Raw genomic sequence first — 24,542 nt, 5'->3', positions numbered from 1 at the left:
CTGCATGTTTCCATGGGTTCAGCAGGAATGAAGTCGTAGTTAAAAAGTATCCGCATTATCAATCATGTTTAGTCCATCAAGACCAAATGATATTCGATGCTCAACCTGAGGCGTATTGACTTAAACGCCGGGGTAAGAGACAAGCGTATTTTACTTAAGTTCATGATGATATTCCTTCACACTTCAACACTAGTTTATACAATTTCCTTCCTTTTATGTACGTAAATTAACTCACAGATAACCAGCGAACCGGTTGAGAAACGACGAGGCAAGGTTGTGGAACCAGATACGATAACATTTATTCCGGTACATAGTACTTTATTTCCAACTTACCACCGGGGTTTAGTCCCTTTTACAAAGCGTCGCGGCTGTATTAGCTAAACAATCGAAAATAATTAATGAGCTCTAACAGCTTTTTTTATTATTACTATACGGTTTAATAGCAATACGATCTCTCACAAATATTTAACATAAACTATGTATTTAAACGTGGAAGATGTTGTTAGGATACCAGCACAGAGTCATGATGAATACTTTTCCGAAGGAATGTTAGACCAATTTAAAACGAAAACAGCAATTACAAATCGGTAGGAAAAGGAAAAGACCCGCTTTATGTGAGTTTTTTTTTTTGTTAAGTTTTCATTTTAATGCCTCGAGTGTTACATGTTTTGTCGTTTGTGTATTGTTTGTGTGTGAATGTGGATTCTGCTTTTTTCTTACGTGCAGGAAGATTTCATCTGCCCTTTTCTACCATCGCGGAAAATCGATGAAGATTGGGGCTTCTAATGTTAATATAACATTCATTTCTCGGCGTGCTCTTAACGAAGGATCTTATGAAATGCAATGGTTTTGTATACTTTTCTACTATTTGTTTCCCTACTGCTTCGGAATTTTGTTGCAAATTGGAATTCATACATCAACGCAATATTGGTTTCGCTCGTTTTGGCCTGGGGTAGCGATCTTTTCCTACTATCCAATCGGCCTATGTTTGCAAGATTTCTTTAGCAACGGACTGCCTGTGCAGTCCATCTTTCGTTCAGCCTCGCAACTAAGGAAGAAACGATATCCGTAAGGAAAGGAAGGTGACTGCACAAAACGAACTATTGTAAGGAAGGTAGAGATCTTGAATCGCGCCCGCATGTTGGATGTTGGAATTTGTGTAATTTATCTATATCGCTTCGTCTAACGTCCTACAGGTTCCATCATAAAATATAGTATATTACAGTCTCTTTGCGAAGTTTTACATTACTATTATGCACACGCTTTCTCTTCTCATTGAATCTGCAATTTGGAGGTTTCACTCACGTACATTTGCGACATAACGAATTACACGTTACACGGAAACATGTTTGCCATATTTTGTTGATGGTGTGATTTTGGACTTAGAATATTTGTGTAGCTTATTACGGTATTAATGCATTTTCTTTTGTTTTCTCCCCATTCTTTTTTTCTCGGCGTGTTGCTTAACGTTTGCGGGCAGACACTGATGGTGTTCGTCTTATTTAAGGCCCACTCTTCCTTCGCTTATAGCTCGTCCTTCGTCGGTGTGTCTTCCTTCTCCTCTTCCTCTGGCTGCTGTAATGGAAAGAAAACCGATAACGATTAAAGCCAAAAGTCACCAAGGTGGAACACATTTGATGTAAACTAACCTCATCCTTTCCGCCTTCTAGGAACTTAACGAAACCTTCCAGCGTGCGCTCGCCCTTGAATTCAACCTTCTCGTTGTCACCCTTTCGGTACAGGTAGATGGTCGGGAACGATGAAATCTTGGTATGTTCGAGCTCGTTGGCGGTGGCATCGATCTTGGCGATGACTACACTGTCGCTGTCCTTGTACTTCTCTCCAAGCTTGTCATAGATGGGTACGAGCTGTTTGCAGTGGCCGCACCACGGAGCATAGAATTCAACCAACACATCCTTGGTCTCATCGAACGCTACCTCATCGAACTTTGTGGCCACCAGCACCTTAACTGGCTCCTTATCCCAATCCTCTGGCAGATCCTGGGACAGCAGATGCTGCTTCACCTTGCCATCCAGGAACGACTGCACGAACTCAAGGATCTTGTCGGCCGATAGATCATTCGTTTCGGGCTTGTACTTGGCCATGTCTTCCTCCAAGCGGATGATGCGTAGCGACGGAACTTCATCCTTCTTCATGCCGAAGAACTCCAAGATACGGGTGTGGTCCTCCTGGTCAGCGTCGATCGTAACGAACAGGATCTGTTCGCGGAACTTCTTAGCCACTTCCTTCGCTGGTTCAACGAACTCCTTCAGGTGTCCCGCTTCCTTCGAGATGAAGAACAGCAGGTGACTCTTGATTTCTCCACCAAAGATCTTTTGGGCCGTTTCGTGGCTGAAGTCAACAATCAGTGGCAGTGCCTGAGCAGTGACGAACTTCTTCAGTGCCTCCTCGGTAGCTTCACCTTCGAATACAGCCTTGCCTTCATCGAAATGTTTGAACAGCACCACCGAGCCACACTTGGCTTCGTACTTGGCGTACACTTCCTCGCTGCTCGTCACTCCGAACGGATAGTCATCTACGGCGACGGCAGTCGACATGAATGCCTTGGCTTCCTTCGATTCGCGATCCTTGAAGAATCCAACAACGGCTACATTGTTTTCCTTCAGGAATTCCTCTGCAGCTTCGACCGTTTCCAGCTCCTTAGCAGCAGGACCAGTTTTCTTCTCCAACCACGACACAATCGTATCCTGTTCGCGTCCACCAGTGTAATCGACTTGCGATCCACTACGGAAGAATTTCAGTGTCGGATATCCACGGATTCCATACTTCTCGGCCAATTCTGGCTCGACAGTGGCGTCCACCTTGGCAAGCTTGATGGTGGATTCCTTGTCCGCTAGCACCTTAGCAGCCTTGGCGTATTCAGGAGCCAAAGCCTTGCAATGTCCACACCATGGAGCGTCTGAAAATAGATGTTACGCGTGGACAGAATTAGATCTACTATTGTATTGCGATTTTTCTTACTTTGAACAAAATAAAAATAGAATTTCCAAGTGGGTGAAGTGTGATTTTTCACGGATGACCAAATGAATTATGGTAATATTTTGTTGAAGGACAATCCAGTAGATTGCAAGTTTATGTAAAGCAAAAAACAAATTACAATCAACATCTCAAACACAATCATTACGCCAATTTGAACAAATGACGTCAATTGTGTAATTTGTATGCATATTTTATGGACTCGGTGAGCTGTAAGGCGGTACATGTCTATTCCATAGTTTTCCCAAGGTTTTTTTTCGCAATTTTTCGCACCTTACAAACAGCGTAAAACGGAAAACTGCTCACTGGTAAAGAAAGGCACAAAAATAACCATCTCATCGCGGTGAACGATTTGCGGAATAAACAAGCCCGTCGTGCCCCTGAACTTGACGCATTTGCTGCGTAAAAAAAGAACACGCAACACAAATTCGTCGTTTAGACAGACTAGTTGGAAGATGCATCGATCGAATTACGCACTACAGTGCACGATCGGATCGTACAGATTCATCTTACAGCAGCCTACTTTTCTTGAAATCTATAGTGGAGGCGATTATTAACACTTGTCAGTTCTTCTTCTTTATGTGTGTTACCGCATAACCGGTACCGGTGCGGGGGTCACTGACCGTAAACATAAACGACTACGAATGACTTCCCGAGTTCTTCGCGACTGGGCAAACCAATTATAAAATCCGTATGCTTTCGTCTTGGGATACACACACAATCAACAAAGAGAAGAATATGAGTAGCGCGAATGCGTCGCGGCAATACGCGCGATGGGTTTAGCACTCACACGTGCACACAGCCGTGTCATGGGGACTATGTGTTGGTATTTTCAACCCGTCCCTAGCCGACACGTCACGGTTGCTGGACCGCTTTTACAAAAAAAACCGGTCAAGTAGCTTAACCGGTTAAAAGAATATTTAGTAGATGCTTTCGTCGTGTGAGTTCATTCCATTTATTTTACCGGGAAAAATCAAATTGCCATCCAATATTACTATTGTATAAACATTCAATTCGGCCATGTCCGGTTCGTTAATTAAAAATTTTCTTCAACAAAAACCTGACAGATATACCTATCGTTTCAGTTGTGATGCTTGTAACTGATAGGAACTCGTGTAGAACATCGTAACGAAATTGCTTCAGAGTGCTAAGAAAATGATAACACCATACTAAATTGATAAAAAAAGATTCTATATATGCCTCTTTTTGAAATGGGCCAGTGTAAATTAAATAGAAACATACACAAACCGTACTGCAAGGCCCCGTATAAGGTTGAAGAAACACCCGGCCCTGTGAAATGCTAGAAGAAAACGTATGGTGCGCATGTTTAGGGTTACGGACACGTCAATTGTTTTCTAAAAAAACATAAGCTTAAAATTGGTCTACTACGACCAAAGAGGAAAACATTGAGGTACCTTGAGATGGAAAACATGCTCGCCACACAACTCAAAACAGACACTCCTACGGAAACATTTGTGTAAACATGGTAAAAATCTGAACCAACATTTTTTCCCACTTCCAGCTCATTTCTGTGCGCTGTGTATTTGCACAGATATAGGCCACAAAAAAGGGTAGGAAGCTACACACGGGGTACATTGGTCTGTGGTTGATAAGGAACAGGGGAAAGCATCTTGCTATCGACGTGGCCCCTTGCAATCGAATTCTTTAATCATCGAACACGTAAGCGAATTTGCCAAGCACTGTTTCTGCGCCAGGTACACGTAATGGTCAATGATGCAATTCTGTGCGGATGTAAATATACATGCATGTGTGCGTGTAAATAAAACTTTTTCATGGAATAGCTCGCTGCAAGAAGTTTAATTGAACGCGGATCGCTGAGATTACAAAATTGTAACAAACTGTTTGTTCTTCTTCATACAGACAGATGAAGATGTAGAGTGTGAAAAGGTTAATAAAACCCTTAACACTTTATTCGCCCATTATTGAATAATAGCTAAGCGTAATAATCAGTCAGTCTAGAAACACGAATTTACCCCATACGCATTTGAATTCGTAACATTGCCGGCCGGCACTTTTTGGAACCAGTTGGAAACAAGTTTGTTCATCAAACCAAACATAGTAAGCCAGCAATACGGCCAGGCCGTTCTTTATGAATAAAAAAAAAAAAAACATAGTAAGCTCATCGTAGTGGGTTTGGGCGCCCCATAAGGTGGAACGAGAGAACACAAAAATCTTCCACGTATACAAAGATTCCAACAGGGCAGCTATAACCATGACCGCTGGCCGTCTCGGTTCTACCAACAAGCGAGCAGGCGCGCGAACACTTCCCACATAAATAGTTGGTGCTACTCGCACTGTTCCACCATCATATGCGTTTGCTAGCGTGAAAGAGTAGCTGAATGGTTCAAGAATCACAGATAAGATACTCCAGCAGGGAGAACGCGCAACGTAACGCAACAGCGCCCATGAAAAAAACTAGCTGACTGGCTGGTTGGCTGGCTGGCGGTTTTCGTGCGTGCTCATTGACCGTGTACACGTACGCATTAGCTTGTGCTGCCAATAAACAAACCCTTGGAAAGTATTACCCTATTCCCGTAATAACGAATTTTTTCTGCTTTTAACTAACCCTATGACACTTGGCCCTATTTGAATAGATGTGTCTAATCATCCAACAGTTGCAATGCTACGACTTTATGTTAAACCAGCTACACAATGGTGGCACATCATGCTGCCGCCGCTAACAACCATTTCCATATGGACCGATTATGCAAAAAACTGAACAGAAACATATAGGTACAGGTACTTACAGAATTCCACTAGCACGAACTCGTTGTTGGCGATGACCGAATCGAAGTTGTCCTTAGTCAGAACCAACACTCCATCTTCGGTTTTGACCTCTTCCTCTGCAAGCGCCACGGTGGCGAACGCAAGCACCAGCGTGAATGCCGATAGTAGTTTCATCGTTGCGGCTTCTAAATGCAGGAAAATGCGACTGCCGGATGGTTGGAAAACTGGGCACAGGAAAACTATACGCGGCGTGGAGACAATGAAAGGATAAAAGCGAAAATACTGTTAGCCTCGCATATGACCGAACCGCGGAGCACCACTGTCTCGAGCGCCGACTCGACCGAACTGATAGACGAAAAGATGATCAATGGAAGCTCCAAGGAGAAAGGAAGCGCTTTAAGCCTCTGTTCGCTCTATACGCGTCATGCACGAGACGCTTGTATGTGCAATGGGAAGGGGATGGACCCCTGCGAACAGTAATGTTAACTTGCTGGCCAACAGGACCGGAATTCCACGCCGCAAAAAGCAGTGTCGAAGACAACGGGTCGAATAATTTACAAAATCTTTACTTACAACTCACCGGATCACTTACATTCGCGAAAAACGGGAGCAAATTAATGTTTTTTTACCACTGACGTGGCGCCGCTACAATGAACTATCACACGCACATTCCTACACTCGCCCGATGCATTGAACTCGAATTTTCCACAAACGTCATCCATGACTCTGCTGACGGCTTACATACCAAGGTATAGAGTGCATCACACATAACTGTCAGTTTTGTTTGTTTACATCACACGTGCCTTGAGACTGCCGGCGCCGGCAATTGGCAAAAACGCGCAGTAGATACCGTAAAGAAAATTTAGTTCTTAGATATGGAGGTGGATAAAGTTCCGCCTGTAGTAGATGAATCTACTCCAGAAGAGGCCGTTGAGAAGAAAGCTGAAAAATGTGAAATGAAGGGAGAAGAATATGCGTACCTCGATGCCACCGGCTTCACGTCCGAGTTGTTCAAAATCGAAATTCGAGGACTTCCCAAGTACTATGGTATCGGTGTAAGTAAACGTTACATTGTGTAAGATGTAAAATAATTAGCACATCCACATCCTTCGCAGGAACTGAAAAAGCTTCTGAACGTGAAGATGAAGCTTTCAACAAACAAAATAAAAATTATGAAACCTGGCAGTCCATTCATTTTCATCTGCTTTCGCAATCAAGAGGATCGTGAAGCGGCAATAAAAGCTCTCGATGGTTACAAATGGAAGGGCAAAGAGTTGTCGGCTTTCGAAGCGAAGCCTGCCCCGGATCCTTTGGTCCGAAGGCGTAAGGAAGCATCCGGTACCGAGGGTGAGCCTATGAACATCAAGCGCCGCACGGTGGAAGCATCAGCAACGTCGCTTGCATACCTGTCTTACGAGCAGCAGCTAAAGCAGAAGCAGTCGGAAATGGAAAACGTACTACAAAAGTTTGGCAAAGAGCTGTGGTCATCCATTCCGACGTTACGGGTGTTTGTGGAGAAGCAACGCCAAGAGCACGGCGGCCTTCCTTGTGCATTTGAACCGATTCGACCATCGCCAATGCAAGATGGGTATCGAAATAAGTGCGAATTTTCCATCGGCAAAGATGCACAAGGAGTTAAACGCGTGGGCTTCCGAGTGGGAAGCTACACTAACGGTTTCCTAGAGGTTGAACCGATAGCACACCTGAAACACATCCCAGACTGTATGAAACAAGCAGTGGCACTGTTTGAAGAGTTTGTACAAAGTTCACCGTTCGAAGTGTACAGCGCCGAGACGTATCAGGGCTACTTTCGGCAAATGACCGTCCGAATGTCACACGCTACCGGTCAGGTGATGGTGATCGTTGGTGTGCATCTCCAATCGCTGTCCGAAACCGAACAAAAGGACATGAAAGCAGCCATTGTCGAATGTTTGACATCGGAGACGGGCAAAAAGGCAGGCATCTGTTCGATCCATTTTGAAGTGATTCAAAAACGTCAACAAGGCCAATACACCAACCCAATCGAACACTTGTATGGAGATACACATATTGAGGATACAATTTTGGGACTCACATTCCGCATCAGCCCGGGAGCATTTTTTCAAATCAACACCCCTGCGGCGCAACTGCTGTATCAGTGTGCCATTGATGTAGCTGCGCCCGACAGAAACACCAGCCTGTTGGACATTTGCTGTGGAACTGGTACAATCGGTTTGTGTTTCGCTCGTCACTGCAAACAAGTGCTTGGTGTCGACATCGTTGAACAAGCCATTAAAGACGCGGAATATAATGCTCAAAAAAACGGGATTGAGAATTGTAAATTTTTCGCTGGAAACGCGGATGATTTAATTACTTCTCTGATCAGGCAAGCGAACATTAGTCCAGAGCAACAGGAATCATTGATAGCAATCGTCGACCCACCGAGGGCTGGACTTCGTACGTATTGGTGTTGGCAATTGGTTACAACATGGATGCAAATATAAAAACCGTCTCTTTTCCTATATTGCAGATATCCGCTCAATTACACAACTGAGAAATGCACGTGGACTAGACAAGCTGGTATACGTGTCGTGCTCTCCGCAAAGCGCCATCAAAAATTGGATCGACCTAATGCGCCCTTGCTCGAAGCAACTACGCGGAGACCCATTCGTAGCGAAGAAAGCCATCGCAGTGGATATGTTTCCACATACTCCACACACGGAATTGATCATATTGTTTGAACGCGAGACAGAAAAGAAGTCAGAATCTGTCGCTGAAGAAGCAACAGTGAACGATGTGCGAGAAACTCACGAAGGTTCTCAACTGTCCGTAGATGTTTAATGAAATAAATATGAATAACATAAACTTTTCTAATGTATATCCTTTGGTAATAAGATAAACTTTGAACTGTGCCAGTAACTTAGTGACGTACGATGATGACGTAGTCAATGCAGTTATACGCTTGACTCAGTGAAGCCGTGTGCATCTTCGATCTAGATCGCTCACCCATTGTGCTACGCACATGGCTTCCCACGCTTCCCACGATCCGATTGAAAGGTGCAACGAATTAACGGAAATCCCACTAGCTGGATAAGGTGTAGCAAGCTTTAAGCATTTGTTGTTTCTGTGTGTAAGATTAGTGTATTGCTACTTCTACAAGTATGAGGATGAACAGTTTACGGATAGTATGTGGTTTGTTTCTTGTGCTCCCTTTTTCCGTCTCCGATCCTCGCAAAAGTATCCGCTATCAACCACCGAAGCCACGATTTGAAATTTTTGATCCTCAAGGACTGATCGTGTGGATTAATGCTGATCCAGGCATTAGTTCCTTCACGTTTCACGGCAAACTTAATCAACAGTTTACCCAGCACTACGATGTGGGACGATGGGCACAAACGATAACCAAAATTAAAAATGGCCGTTACCTATTCATTGACCGAGAGGCTAAACTCGTGCCTGGCGATACCATATTCTACCGCACAGTGATCGTACGTAATGGGCAAACGTATCGGACAAATTCTGGATCGTTTACCGTGCAAGAGTTACGGCCCGCAGCTACCCCACCACCTACATCCGGTTCCAACTTTGCGGTACGTTCTGCTACGACCGAGATGTCGTACCCTTACGTGCTAACTCCGAATGAACGACGCACTAAAGACGTGAGATCAACCGCTACGCAAACTGATGAATTTGAGGATCGCATGGCTAAGGGTTGCACCAAGGGTTACACCACAGTAAATGGGCAAACCGTTTGCGATGGTCAATCGTTGTTTGAAGATGATTTTAACGGACACACCTTGGATATGCAGAAATGGCGCATAGAGAACCGTTTCGCGTCCGATCCAGACAATGAGTTTGTCGTTTACGCTGATTTTAAGGACAACATAAGGGTGCAGAACGGCAAGCTAGCGATCAGACCTACTCTGTTTGAAGAGAAATTTGGGCCCGGTGCAACGACGAAACAATTCCGGTTTGCCGAAGAGTGTACGGGTCATCGTAGTTCGCGAGACTGTATACGTGACACTAAAATAGATTTTGATATGATACCACCGGTACTTACTGCGCAAATTACCACCATTAATAGCTTCAGATTTATGTATGGAAGGGTGTTGATTCGAGCAAAGCTACCGGTAGGCAATTGGATATTCCCGCGTAAGTAAAAGCTCCTAACTGACTGCGGTTGTAGACAGGTCCCATGCTTCTAACAGTACCCTAATCGATTGCAGAATTGTACCTCATCCCAGCCACCGACTTTTATGGACGAGATGGTTATGCTTCTGGACTGATGCGCGTTGCATTTGTGCCCGGTGGACCACGCTTGCGAAACCAACTATCTGGAGGGCTGATAGTAAGTGATCGTGAACCGTTACGCTGTTCGAAGATGTGCACGTTGACTAGAAACGTGCAATGGAATGCTGATTATCATGAGTATGGCCTAAAGTGGACACCGGAAGGTATATGGATGGAAGTAGATGGAGAAGTGTACTGTACGATTGACCCAGGAGAAGGATTTCACAAGGACATTCTAGCTAGTAAACCCCAAATCGCGAACCTGTGGCGACTCAGCGGCACTCGAATGGCTCCCTTCGACAAAGAATTCTATCTAGGGCTTGGGGTAGGTGTCGGTGGACATAACGATTTCCATCAGTTTGAAGGCAAGCCTTGGAAAGATTTGGGCGTGAAAGCGATGTACACGTTTTGGAACGCTCGAGACAGTTGGTATCCTACTTGGAACGTGAACAGCACCATGTTGATAGATTTCGTTCGTGTTTTTGGAGTTTAAAAAGATAGTTTTAATGATTTTCATTTAGTCCAGCGCATAGTGTAGCATTCGGTTGATAAAGTGCGTAAACGTACAACACGTTTGTACTGTTGTAAAAATATTCAAAATCAGGAATACCATCTCAACTCATGGCTTCTAGTGTTTTTATTTTACAGCATAGCACTTTGCATAAAAATGGGGGAAAACTGGCAGCACGGCCGCGCTTGCGCAAAACATAAACAAAACAAACTTCACAGTGTGTGTGAACTGTCAAATGGATGTACGTAAAATACGGCAGAAATATATTCGCCAGACCATAAAGTTACATCGAAAAAGAACCGAAAAAGGTTCCAGTTTTCTGATTGATTCTAGTTCCAGTGGAATGTGTACCAATATTGTACCGAAATGGAACGCTCCAGAGTGATAGAAAAGTGATGCGCAAACGAGGAAGCTAATCGTAAGTAGGAAGTTTGTTTGTATGGTGATGCGTACCCTGAACCCCGTTTTGGTATGTTGTGCATGCGATTTGTAAAGTGATTTGTCGTATACCTACGCAAAAGAAAGAAACTTTCGTTTTATCGCACGATCCCAATGATGTACGCAGCGGCACGGTACGTATGCTTGTGGGGTTGTTTATTGAATGTTATTTTTTCGCAGGCCCAAAACTAATGTGACCTCTAGCGTAGAAAAGATCTCAAACAGACATAGTTTTGCAAGGGCGCGGAGAGTAATTAAGAAACAAAAAAAACTAGATCCAGAATTCGTATGAAGTGTGCTGTTGGATGGCTGCAAGTCTCTACGACGTGGTCAAGTCGATGGGGCTGCTATATTCCCAGCCCTGCACCACATGTGTTTGCATACTGTTTGTAATAAAATGAGTGCAGCTTGAATAGGAGTAATCTTAAAATAGATCATTGCGTAAGCAAACATAGAAAATGAAAATTCAGATGTATCGTGGGCTGGGAGAATAATTTTCTCTGCTGCGAATTACGACCAGCAAAAGGGATATGAAGGTATGAAAGATGCTTATTTCCCTTTTTTTTTTTTGCTAAACACAGGGTCTGCATCATTGCCAACGCAGATCCTTGAAAATGTTATCAGCGTAAAAATTGAGATTTCATTTCATCCATTATCTCCGTTCTGTACCTATCGCGCATGTTTCCCACCACCGTTTTGGGTGGTACTTTCTTATCACTGTAAAGAAGTGGCAGGAACTAAAGTCTAAGAAAAAGACTTCAATGCGCGGTTTCCTCCTTCAGTTTGGTGTGTGTGCAAGTGGGCCTCGATCGGAACCGTACCAAGAGGTCATTCGAGGGGGAGACCTGAGACTAGGAAATTAGATGCCATTTTTATGCTTGGTTGAAGAGCGGATGTCATGGCAAACTCTCACCGTAAACGATCTCCGGAACATCCGGAGAGCGGATTTTCGTGACGTACTACACTCTCCGGAATTGAGCAAAGCTGCACAGGATGCACCCAGCCTGTTGCAAATCACTGTCGTCGGCAAAAAGTCAGTTTTGTGTTTATTTTGGCCTATATGATAATTCAGGGTTATTTCTCTCCATCCTGGGCATTGAAGCTTATGAAAAGATTATTCAGACGAATTGTGTCGTATGATTGAACTAATATGATGAATATTGTGTGGGAAATTAAACTAGTAAAATGTTTAAATTCCTATGGACAATATTGTGTATGATTAGCTTCGGTTTTGAATATAAATAAAGCATTGTAATTAAATGCATCACTCTTTACATTGTGTTTGAAAAATAGTTGTTACATTGTGTTCGCTTTATGGGAACCTTTTGAAAACTATGATAAGTGCGGTCGAACCAATAAGACGCACGAAGTTCGCTGCCTAAATGGTAGCAGAGACTTGGTTGTGCTACGTGACTGCGTCCTGAAGCAAGTTTCACACAAGTGTTGCTTAATAAACGCTATCACACAAGTTCTTACTTAATGAAGCCCAGAAAAAGACAGATAGATTGGTAAAACCAAACCATATGCTTGTAATAGAATGTTTACTCACAACATAGAAAAGACGGCGAACCTTGGAAAATGGTCCGAACATTGGTCGCTTCAAGTTCTCATCGTGCCTGGCGTTCGGTGTATTTGTAGCGTCAACTGTTGGACAACAAAAGTGCAGTCAGCAAGACGAAACATTCCCCCCGGGCCGGAAGGGAGGAACCGTTTTATTAATTTATCTATTGCTGCCACTTAATTAAACATAAAATCGTCCGCCCAATATGTCACGCGTGCTCACGCACACGAGTAAGCACGAGGGTCCCCCTCGATCGAGACGCGTCTTTTCGCGTGATGCATTCGTACAGCCACGGTGCACGGTGTTGGTGGGATCGCGTTTGCTTATCAAAATAACCAACAAGCATACACGTTGTGTATGTTACATATGGTATACCATCGTTGTGCCGGGAGCTTAAACTCTCCTGCAGTTAAGCACAACACTCAATCAGTCAGTCAGTTTGTGGGGTCTGTTGTTCGGGAAACGTTCTTGCATCGTTGTGCTGTGGATGGTACCGGTATACCACATTACCCGCAAGGTCGTACACGTGTTATCTAGTCGATGCGATAGCGGTTAAGCTAAAAGAAGTAGTGTAAGGGCTTATTTTCCCCACACAGTGAGAGAACAAGCTGCAAAATCATTACGAACGCTTCATTATATAGCGTATATTATCCAAAAGTGCGCCAAGTTCTCATACGCATGGATAGCACCGAAATGTAGCATAAGTATGACTAAGGCGCGCAATATGATGAACGAACAAGGGGATTAAAAATTGAACAACGCATGTACATGCATGTGTGAGAACACACACACTCTCAGAAAACCGCATTGTATGCATCATTCCTTTGTAACCGGCATTAGTGTGAGGCGAAGAAGCTCGAACACTACCGCGACTTCCATAAGTTCAGAGTCGCTCCACACGTAGAAGTCGGAGTACGCCGTACTCTTGCTCCATTTTCCTCTAAGCTGCCGATCGGCCATAGTTCTCTCACACTTGGATCGCGCGACGAGTGGTTTGGTGTGCGATAGGACAATTCCGATAACATGCAGCTCACTCGCTCGTGCTCGGTTAAATCGATCGGTTGGAGTTTCCTGCTGGTGGCGATTTATTGTTACGATTTAGTGCAGTACGATCAAGCGATTTGGAGTTGGGCACTTGTGAATTATAAAACTTTACTACACGTGTGAACTAAACGACGCTACACGAGCCGAAGAATTGGATACATTTTTATTTGGTGATCCTTTGTGGAACGATCGAGGTAAGTACTTAGTTGTGTTGACTGTATCACTATCGTTTGTGAGTTTGTGCGTGCATTTGTGTGTGTGTGCTTGTATGTGTTCTCTATTGTCATATTTCATGATCAAAGCATGTATGGAAGTGCCGGATTCTACAGAAACAACTACGTGAAATTACGACCGTGCCAGCAACAGGACACACTGTTTTCCCCGTTTCTTTACTCCAGAATTATTCCTAGAAAGTTGGAAAAATCAGACCCCATATGTGTATTGTTATTAGGAAATTGCCAACAATTGACTTTTGTTTAGGCTACCGCTGGTATACGTTTGCTTGAATAATGGAAATTTGTTTTTGTGAGACGAATAGCACGAACTATTCAAGAAGCAGGGCCGAAGAAGAAGAAGAAGAAGAAGTAAAAGTTTTAAAAACAGAAATTACTAGAACTGTTTTGGACGATTCTCTTCGTGTTCAAACATTAAGTGGTGTAAGCATGATCGGGTAGAAGCCGCCAGCAGCGGATTCACGCAAACACGAGGTTCGTTAGAGAGCGGACATTAAAATTTCTTAAAAATGAGTTCCATTCTTGTGTGTCACATGAAAAAGTGAGCGGTGAGGAGACACGCGGAGAAGCAAAGGGCTGGCTAACACCGTTTTGATAAGACTTTATTTACGCAAAACCAACACATACGCAACGCACTCTCGAATGGTGTGTTTATCTGTTCTGTGGCTGGTTGGTTCGAAACGATACCGATAGCGTGGCGACGAAAGACTTCAACGAGGTGTTGGATGTTGGCTGCAAACGGAGGTGAAAATATATTTTATGATGAGCCCCTTGCGGGTTAAAGAGGTTACGAACCAAGTGCATTTAATGAAATGAAATGAAAACGTTTTTAGATTTATCCTGTTTTTCTATTACTATTGATTTTTATGCCATAATAATGCAGGAAATAAATAATGTCCGTTAAACATTATTTCTATCTTAAATATGAATCATTCTTCATGTACAACGTCTTATCGTATATTATTTTGATTGTTATGGCGTAGTACTCTGGTGACTCATTATTAGTGTACGAACAATAGTTTAGGGATAGGGATCGTCATGCCGATCCGCTGTATCGATCATATTTGAAAACATCAACGACGGTAATGCTTCAAATCTAGAATGGAGAAAATAGTTCCCCGTCACAGTTGAAAGGAAATCACTTTCTTCAAAAGTGTTTGACTCCGTCGCAGTCGGCAGTATCTCGGTGAATCAATTATAATGACCTTTTTGTACCGAAAAGCAAAACCCTGAGGAGATCCCGGGGAGAGAAGCAATGATCGTGAACGATCGACGAGGGATGGTTTTGTTTTTAATCATTCAACCATTGCATATGGATATATTTTTCCTCCCGGTTCCTCCGGTATTTGATGGCATGCTATGGGGGGATTGTGGTAGCATCAGCAATAAACCCTCAACCCCTCAACAGCAGCCGGGGCGTGTGTGCATACTTTTCGGAGCGATTTTATTGCCCTTGTTTCTCGCTTAGACGCGCACTGACTCAACTTCAATCACACCACGCGCGCGCACCCGCTTGGTGAGCTAAGAATATCTTCACCAGAGACGCGACAACAGCGTTTTCCATCGTTGGTTGGGCCGTTGAGATGATGCGTTTCCTGGCCGCGCATGCAATCGTTACATCGTCGTCGATTGGTGGTGATGCCTAACAAACGCAAACTACTACTGACCTCCCCTGAAGCTTCGGTTTTCAATTCCATCATGTACTGGGATTTCAGCATGATCTCCCAACCAACAAACATACACATACGAACGCGGGACACACGGGGTGTTGTTCTCCACGACGGTTTCCTTTTTGCTGACATCAGTCGGAAGGTTGCGCTTCTATACATACTCTACATCTCAACAGCGTACAGAGGAAACAACGAAACGCAAGAAAGTCGAACATACGGAGGGAACAAAACATTAACTAAAAATCTCTTTTGCGCGTAACGTTCGCGATCGCTTCATATTGCACACATGATGCGTGTGTTATATTTGAATGACTTTTTTCCGCTTCTCTCTGCCTCCCGTTGCATACTTCAATCGGCAATATCGTGGCGGATAAGGTAATAAAAAAATGAGTCGATAGAACTAACTTCAAGGTAAAGCATTTCAAAGAACGTTTGCTGTTATCTGGCTTAGTCTGGTGTACAGCAGAGGTGGTAGGAGGTTTAGAGGAAGAGAAGGAGAGATGTTTCAGCTTCCGGACACTGAATCATCGATCCAAACCAAGAAACTGAGCAAAATGTGAAACAGAAACATTCACCAACATGTGCGACACAGATGTACGTGCGGATCTTATGGAATGGAAGAGAATAGGATAAACGTTAGACGACGAAATAGAATCACGAATCACGCGCAATGGCCAAAACAGATGCACAAACCGTTTATACACACGATGTGAAATGAAACATAAGAGGAGTTAGAAATGGAAAAGAAAAGAAAGGATGCTGCTGTAAACACGTGTGCAACGTTGTTGTGTTTGTAGTTGTGATTTAACACAAATTGTGCATTAAACGAACACTATCTTTCTATTGATCATCGCACGATCAACGCACGATGAAAAGTTTGCGCAAAAGTTATTTATATTTGCGTTTAAAAAATAATGTGCTCTCATAAACTGTTACAAAACAATGAAATATGAAGAGTTATTGTACTTTAATTTTGGTTTTAATATCCCTATTTTTCCCCTGAAACGGCGGACCACATTGTGGGTTTCCAGCTTGAAGGCGAGTTGAAGTTTTTCTTGCATAGACTTGACTCGTGTGATTTTTACGTATTGTCGTCCCTAGGCCCGCAGTTTTTGTTTGCCTTGTGCCATGTGTTTGTTTTAATGTGTTTGTAACCAGCACGTTTGGAGTGGGAAATTCTAATCCGAGGGGTCACTGCAGTTGAAATCTCCCGAAGATTCTTTCGGTTCATTCATAGAACACGAACCCTTGCGTTGTGTTGTCAGATAGCCACGTGGGTTTAGGGAGTGAGTATTGCGCGATTCCGATGTTGAGACAGAATTATGGTGGCACGACGAACCCGTAACAAGAAAGGACGTGATATTTTGTGGCGATTGAGGCTTTGCCCCTAGTCTGGTGACAACTCTACGCAAGCGAGAATGTTTAAACAACCCTTATCTGGGTCAACTTTAATAGTTGTTGCTTGCTTATGTATGATCGGGCTTGGTATAAAATGATCGGTCGGCTGTAAAGAGCATGATTTCGTGTGTCCTGTTGCTGTGAAATATACGAGAAGGTGTCTGGATCCAACGTTCCTCCCGTGGACAAAAGGTAAATGCTTGTGTGAGTCTGTGTGTGATTTTAGAGAACAATCTATCTCGTGTGTGTGTGTGTTCCCTTCCTGGGACATGAATCAACTCATCGCTCACTGATTATCATTACAATCCCTTTTCACAGCTACCTATCAACAACCACCACCTTGTGGAAGTAAGATACTGCTGCTAATCGTATTCGTGTGGTGTTCTACACGATAGCAAACGTCTATTTCTTATACCCAAGGTATACCTTCTGCAGATAAAAAAAAAGCATATGCCGCAATTGGAAGAAGGTAGCATACACACACACAGGAGGTCAACTAATGGTTCAACCCCGTGACGACAGTCCATTCGTTACGATGTGATTTGGTGTGCCACGAGGGAGTAAAAGAAGGGAGGACAACACGGAGCTACAGTTCTTGAAATGTGGTGCATGCATAATACCGGCCTTAAATCGTTCAACGACACCACAAGCGACGATCAGCAAGCACCACCGAGGCATTAGGGGTGTGTGAGCGGGATTGATGCGTGAGACTGGAGAAGACTTATCCAACGAGGATCATCGCGATCGGAAGCGTTACTGCAATAGTTGTTTTGCGTCCGTGCAAAGAAGACCATGAACATTTGGGCACAATTTTGAACCTTAATAGCAGCGGAAGTGGCAATACGGTCGGTTCTTCGTTTCCCACCTAGAATGGTGCAAGAAACATTGGTTAAATATTCGAACTCTGGCGTGCATGCGACGACCAGGGTGTTGTGCCTCACACCGTGTACCTTTGGTGCATTTTAACCTAATAACTGATGGTGCGTGGAACCGCAGGAGCCGATCGAATTCGCGCTCAGTATACAGTGTGTTAGTGCGATAACGCATTATGTGATCTCTTTCTTCCCTCTCGGTGGTGGTGGTAATGGTTTTTAGGTGCTTTTCTTAAACTAACAGTGTGCTGATGGTGATGGTGATATGTGGCTCCCTCTTATCAGCGAGCTGAAAACTCTTTCCACTAACACGATTACGACGGGTGTGTGTGGTGTGTAGGTATGGTATATGAGTATACGGTGGTCGGTGCTTCAATAGACTTGTATTACTAACGAAACAGAAAACCCCCTTCAAAACGAGCCGAACTTGACGCGCGCTGAATTCAGCTTTAAAACGCTTTGATAAAAGCACATTCTTTCGCGCTTCCCCAACCCGGGAGAACGGAACGAACGATACTCGTGACATCAACCAGGGAAGAGACCACAAACCGACAAACAGAAACAGATTTTTTCGGTGGGTGTGCTCTTGTCGTTCGTGGTGACGTTCTGTGGGCAATTCCTGGATTGCCTACTTGCCATACCTGTAGACAGGCATGATGAAGAAATCGACGCGTCAAACCCGAATGTCTCGGTACGTAGGTAAACATTCGCCAAAGATCGCGACTCCAGATGAGGGCAACAATAATAATAACAACGGCAAAGGAAGGATCGAAACCGCTGCGAAAATAGTAACTAGTGGCGATGAAGAGATGGCACTGAGTGAACTTCCTTTGTACATCGTGGAAAAACCGATCAATTACGACGAAACGTCGGCAGACTTTGAGGACGAGGATGATAAGTCGGTTGTGAAGAAGCTGGTCGACGATGTGACCGGCGGCGACGAAGGGGATGGTGGAGAATCGGGCAGTGGAACCGATGGCACGCTATCTTCCGCCGGTGGTTCATCGTCGACGTCCAAGCGTGGCCGCAAACGCCAGGAACGGAAGCTGTATCAGTGCGAAGTTTGCCAGAAGGAGTTTATGGGTACGAACGATTTGCGCAAACATTTGCGAATACATAATGACGAACGGCCGTACCCATGTCCGCACTGTAAGAACCGCTTCCGGCAGGCCGGTTGCCTGAAGAACCACATCGCTTCACAGCACGGCACGGACGAACAGTATACGTGCGATCTTTGCGGTAAATCGTTCCCGATCAAGGAGCGGTTACGGCTGCATATGCGCATCCACACCGGTGAAAAACCGTACAGCTGCTCGATTTGCCCGAAAACCTTCGCACGTGGTGGACAGGTGAGTAACAATATGAGCTATTTAGGAATAAGTTTTATTGTATTCAAAAAGTATAGATTTATCTTTCAATAATAATTGCAACTAAGTGTAAAGAGCTGTTGCGCTATGAGTTGTTGATGGAAGGAAACATTCACAGGAAACGTGGGTGTCTGCTGCTGTATATGGCACATAAAAAACCCTTTAATTCCTACAGCAGGCACGCTTCCTGTTCAATCAGGCGCAGTTGTCAATCAATTCCACATTCCGCAACCTCTTTGTACGATTATGGCGTGTTGCTTTACATGCCCAAATTCCGACGGGAAAAGCTTGGCTCTTTTGATTCCAGAATATTTTTTTCTTTTCTTTTTATATCAATAAGATGAAAGGAAAACAGTGAACGTTTCGTCCTACCGCCGAGCAAAAGCGAGTTTTTAGTGGCGCCTCGCCTTGTACGCTTACATGGTAGAGTAAGCGAAGAGTCAACTAAACAAACGAAGCCAATGCACAATTATTGAGCGCAGGTTTTTTCCCCGAAAGATCTAACAGAATTACGTTACCCAGGAAAAAGTATGTCACCGTTTAGCCAGCTCCTGTGTGTAGTAAAAAAAGCAAGCATTTTCCTTCAGTTTTTCTTCCAATGCCCCACTCTTGCATATGATGCTGTGTGGTGCTACCAGTTTGTCTTTGAACACGAACACAAGAACACGAGATATTGGAAGTTGTATCTTTCTCCAGCTTCTCTCCGGCGTGTGACATAAACGTTCACGCAAAAGGACACCAACAAACAAGACAAGCACAGTAATGTTTGTGTAAGTAATCAATTTAACGTCTTTTTGATTACAGAAGACGCGCCCTGCCTTACTTTCTTATCCTTTCCAAAGAATACAACAACCGTAAACGATGTTGTTCTTGCTTGTTGGTTGTATGATTTGGTTTAGTTGGAATTGGCTGTGAATATAATATTTACAGGAAGTCGCCAAAGTGCAGCTATATATTTATTAGTAGCTGAATTAAATTGTTCTATTTTCTACTATTTGTTGCTTTAAAAAAGCGGTTTAATTTGACCTAATCGCTTTACAATACAGTTTATGTAAATTTAATTGATTTACACGACGAGGGTTGGTCAAAGGATTGTGAAAACATATCGTTTCTGTGGTGTAGCACAGGGAAGAGCGATTTTAGTACATTCATCGCCCATGAAATATTGGGCTTTCGTACGCCTAAACGAAAGGAACAACCTTAACCTGGTGGAGAGAGGGAATAAACGATAGGCAAAGGCAAAAGGAGGAAGGTGGAGTAGTAGAAAGGAGTGTGTCAGAAACAGACATAATTTTCAAGAATGTACGATGGTTTGTAAAGCCTCTCTGATTTTGCTGCCGCTTCTGGCGTTGAAAGGCGCTAGTCGCTTCGGAGAGGGATGATTTGCTTCGAGGGCAGCATAAATACAGCAGCAATGTATGTTACGCACTGATCGGCTGTATATCCTTGTTTTCGTGTGTACGAACGTCGTTCTTCACCCAGGAAGAAGGCATGTTGTTGTAAGTTTTTGTTTTTCTGCTTAGAAGTATTACCAAAATTTTGCTTTCTTTCTACGACCAAGTTTGGAGTTTCTACCGATTCTACGAGTTGTTGACGATGAGGAGGTGACAACAGTGGCTGATGCCACAAATAGAGTAGCTCTTGAAGGAGCGATACGAAGAATGCAGTCCAAAAAGGATGGCTCTAACGAAATTGATAGCGTTCCTTCGTGAAGTCATTGTTGAGCATTGAATTGAATATAATTTTTTTCTAGTCAATCATTAGCAGATGAGCCACATTTTGTTATAATGTATTCATATTAAAATATTAATGTTCTTTAATCTCTTAATAACACCCTACACCTTATTACATTTATTAGACAATTAAGGGAGTAATGTATAAACTTATTGTATGCTTTATGCTATAAACAAGCGCAATCACGTACCCTTACTTCCCGACAACGCGTAATAAGCAAGAATCGTGAAATGAATTTCGGGAACGGTAAAACAATTCAACAAAGCGTTAGTATATCTGGTGCATTTTCATTCGGCAGCAAATTTTCCTCGAGGGTGTGTAGCAGATCTGTCAGCAACAAACATGCTCTCCGACATGCTGTAGAACTTTATGTACGGCCGCCTCCCTCCATTTTGGTATATTATTTATTCTACCCCCGAAGGGATTGTAGAGCCATCAGGGGGAGAAGCCATCAGAGGGGAAGCTTGAATTATATATTTTGTTTCGATTTTTTAACGTATCATGTTATTGAGCGAAGTGTGCACACTGGTGGTTTTACTTCTTTCCATTTCCTTTCATTACAGCTAACTCAACATCTCGCCACACACAATGGTGTGAAGAAGCATAAATGTGACCAATGCACAGCAGCGTTCTCCTGTGCGGCTAACCTGAAGATGCACCTTAAGAGCCACATGGACATCCGCGACTACACGTGCCATATCTGCGGGCGCGGATTTTATCGGCCGGATGCGCTGAAAAAGCATCTGCTCTGCTACCATGCTAATCTGAAAGCGTTTCACTGCAACATATGCAACAAAATGTTCAAGGGACATTTACCGCAGCACATGCGTACGCATCTGAAGGTCCGGCCGCACGGTTGTGCCGTGTGTGGTTCGGTTTTCTCACAGCGATCACAACTGATCGTTCACCAGCGCATTCACAGTGGCGAACGTCCCTATCGATGCCAGGTAATTTGAGAAAACGCACATTCCATCTTTAGCTTGCACTAAACTCTTTCGTTTCTGTTCTTTCTGATCTACGCGGGTTTGCAGGTTTGCTGGCAGGCGTTCGCTCACTCAAGCGTACTAAAGTTGCACATTCGCAAACACACGGGCGAAAAACCGTTCGAGTGTCCGCTGTGTGTGTCGAGCTTCTCGCAGCTACCGCATTTGAAGAAGCATATGCTCTCTATTCACCAGCAGGACAAATCGTACCTGTGTCAAAAGTGTAAGGAATTTTTCAAAACCAAGATGGACTACCAGCTGCACGTCACAGCGTGCTACAAAGATCCGGCCGCATTGAAGAATCTCGACAATATGATGGACCCCATGGTATGGGTATACTTCCCATTATGTGTTGTATGATTTGTATTTTAATCTTCTCCTCTTTTTTACTACACAGTATCGACCGACGGAGACAAACGGTATTGATCCACCGATGACCATTTCGCGCATGCGGTTTCTGGTTGCCATTTTGCTGAAGAAAATTTCCAGCGAGGATCGGCTGAAGGAGCTGGGCTTCGATAAGCGACTGATTGATAACGTTCTAATCGGTTCATTAAAATGTGCTGGCCGCAAGGTATGTGACGACAAGTCATATGATCCGCTGGAACGGTTGAAGTTAAACGTACAAGAGCTGCTGGAATGGACTGTACCGCCAAACTATATGGAAGAATTCCGTGGTGCGAATCGTAGCACCGAGGAACTGCTTGAGGAACTCACCAACTAAGATTGTTTCGATTCGATCTTTCGGTTTTTCCGGGGAGGAGAAGGTAGTTTCATCCTTTTTTTTATTTTTTTTTAATTTACATTTTTTTTTTGTAATCAGTTCACTCAGTGGTGTATTGGTGGTGGATTTTTTTAAAGTTTCTTTCTTTAAAGCAATATGCTTCTTTTTTGCTCTCAATACCAATGACTGAAGTTAGTTGTGAAAATGGACTAAAGATTTTTGTAAGCAGTGTAATTTGTTAAATGTTGAACTAAATCATACTAATTATCCTTAATCCTCCTGCTAAAGCCATCTACTAACCACACATACAAGTGCATAGTACTTCGTAGTGAAACGTACAAAGGGAGCACTGCCTAAAAAAAAATGCACAAACAAACAATAAGTCGAACAGCGGAAAGGAAACCAATGAATTGCGCACGCGCGCACACGCAAATGGCACACGATACAAAAGCCATGCCAAACGAACGAAGATTCGAAGCCATTTTATTTTTTAATTATGTATTTAGTTATGTTGTTTGAATTCATAATACTAAGTTAAATGTAAATTTTGAATGTGCGTCATTCCCTGATAGGGGAAGAAAAGCGGAGAACTCGAAACAAATACAATACATGATCGTCCGATCCTTCCGTTATAAGGAACTGTGTGAGGATCGTGCAGAAAAGGATGAAAGCATATCTGCCTTAACGCCAGACACACACAGCTATACGTTTAGCTTCGCCATTGTTATCCTAGTCTAATTTTCATTGAAGAAAACGGAAGCTCGAAAGCATGATTGGTTATGCGCGGTAGGATAGAGAAACCATCATTGTCCGACCCAAGAAGCAAATGTTTTTAGCCAATTGAGAAGTGATGGATCTTGTTTAGAGTTACGAAGCGCATAGGTTTTTGGCACTAATTTTCGCTCAGTTACCTTTTCTGCATTGTAGAAGGTATGATACAGTAATGTAGTAATGATACCGCATGGAAACGGAATATTTCAGCTGAATACCAAAAAATCGAAAAACAAAAAGGAACTTGAGAAGTAAAACCTCTACTATTTCGCTGTGTTGCGCAAATCCGCGACCATATGCGGTGTGTAATAGGCAGCATTATTACATAAAAACCCCCCGAAACTCTCAGCACTGTTACCACTGTTGTAGTTTGCCATTCGGCTTGCCATCTGTGTCTCTGCATGAAAGAATGATAGTTGATATAATATGTAAGTGGAAATCTAAAGGAATGATTCGAACCCAGTGTAAAAGAAATCATCGTATAAATATAAATGTAACAGTGGCCATCGATATAATAAGCACCCGATCCTTCATTTGTGTATTATCGTGTAGGCGGTCTCTCGTACTCTGAGCAAAAACGGCCACACATCCTGTGAGCGCGCGTACCAAAATCGAGCGGTTTCGTACGGTATTTCCGAAAGGTAGCGATAAATTAGCTAATTTTATATCTCATTGTTCATCTAATGTCGATGTGTTGTGTCGTCGATCGTTTTGCCGAACAAAAACCAAAATTTGAAACCAAACCTTGACCCGAAGTACTAACACAAATGTTAACAAGCTGTGCGTATGTATCGTTGGTAAAACATAACCTTTTTAGTAATTGGTAGATAAATGTAGTAGTATTTTGTGTGGAATACAAAAATAAAAACACACGTACCGGAAAATGTTTAGCATCAATGTGAATTATTACAAATATTGACCCGGGAGAAAGAGGACCGTTTGCAGAGGTAGCAAACACACACCGCTACTCCGCTTCTTATGTACAGTGAAAGTAGTGTACCGGATGTACGACTTTTAAGCTCCGCGGCCAAGTGTATAAAACTATATTACAAATCAATAAAAACATGTGAATTGTGTTGTAAAAAAAACAAATCAAGTCTTGTGGATCAACTGAAAAAGAGTAAAGAAAGGTGTAGAACAACATTTTTTGTATGGTTTAAATTAGCACGAACTGTCAGTGCTGTCATCATTGTCAAGACATTTGTCTCCAAGAGACGCGCTG

The 24,542-nt window shown here is 43.3% G+C and overlaps 6 protein-coding genes across 18 annotated transcripts in view; 4 read left to right on the top strand and 2 right to left on the bottom strand.

Annotated features, from left to right (window-relative positions):
* Positions 1–24,542, bottom strand: part of LOC125771824 (uncharacterized) — a 225,059-nt gene that overhangs the window by 80,254 nt on the left and 120,263 nt on the right. The window lies entirely within an intron of this gene.
* Positions 1–24,542, top strand: part of LOC125771829 (splicing factor 3A subunit 2-like) — a 227,593-nt gene that overhangs the window by 86,020 nt on the left and 117,031 nt on the right. The window lies entirely within an intron of this gene.
* LOC125771804 (protein disulfide-isomerase) lies at positions 396–6,424 on the bottom strand. 2 transcript variants are annotated; one of them, XM_049442869.1, is made up of 4 exons: positions 6,319–6,424; positions 5,766–5,984; positions 1,650–2,920; positions 396–1,575 (listed from the first exon to the last, which is right to left on the bottom strand). In XM_049442869.1, the coding sequence occupies exons 2-4, from the start codon at positions 5,917–5,919 to the stop codon at positions 1,525–1,527; spliced, it is 1,476 nt and encodes a 491-aa protein (XP_049298826.1). In that variant the 5' UTR covers positions 5,920–5,984; positions 6,319–6,424; the 3' UTR covers positions 396–1,524. The 2 variants fall into 2 exon arrangements, with proteins under 2 accessions (XP_049298826.1, XP_049298825.1); XM_049442868.1 differs by lacking the exon at positions 6,319–6,424 and having other exon boundaries at positions 5,766–6,224.
* Positions 6,524–8,602, top strand: LOC125771789 (tRNA (uracil-5-)-methyltransferase homolog A). The gene is made up of 3 exons (XM_049442845.1): positions 6,524–6,800; positions 6,861–8,181; positions 8,255–8,602. The coding sequence occupies exons 1-3, from the start codon at positions 6,621–6,623 to the stop codon at positions 8,563–8,565; spliced, it is 1,812 nt and encodes a 603-aa protein (XP_049298802.1). The 5' UTR covers positions 6,524–6,620; the 3' UTR covers positions 8,566–8,602.
* LOC125771802 (beta-1,3-glucan-binding protein 2-like) lies at positions 8,785–10,632 on the top strand. The gene is made up of 2 exons (XM_049442866.1): positions 8,785–9,876; positions 9,951–10,632. Exons 1-2 carry the CDS (start codon positions 8,886–8,888, stop codon positions 10,505–10,507), a joined length of 1,548 nt encoding a protein of 515 aa, XP_049298823.1. The 5' UTR covers positions 8,785–8,885; the 3' UTR covers positions 10,508–10,632.
* LOC125771795 (zinc finger protein 260-like) lies at positions 10,555–24,412 on the top strand. Of its 2 annotated transcripts, none has more exons than XM_049442857.1 (5): positions 10,555–10,943; positions 17,188–19,090; positions 21,406–21,789; positions 21,874–22,152; positions 22,223–24,412. In XM_049442857.1, the coding sequence occupies exons 2-5, from the start codon at positions 18,395–18,397 to the stop codon at positions 22,547–22,549; spliced, it is 1,686 nt and encodes a 561-aa protein (XP_049298814.1). In that variant the 5' UTR covers positions 10,555–10,943; positions 17,188–18,394; the 3' UTR covers positions 22,550–24,412. The 2 variants fall into 2 exon arrangements, with proteins under 2 accessions (XP_049298814.1, XP_049298815.1); XM_049442858.1 differs by lacking the exon at positions 10,555–10,943 and adding an exon at positions 10,950–17,061.

Source organism: Anopheles funestus, chromosome 3RL (genome assembly GCF_943734845.2).
Source record: "Anopheles funestus chromosome 3RL, idAnoFuneDA-416_04, whole genome shotgun sequence".
Classification (NCBI taxonomy): domain Eukaryota; kingdom Metazoa; phylum Arthropoda; class Insecta; order Diptera; family Culicidae; genus Anopheles; species Anopheles funestus.
This window is presented reverse-complemented; position numbering and strand designations above follow the sequence as displayed.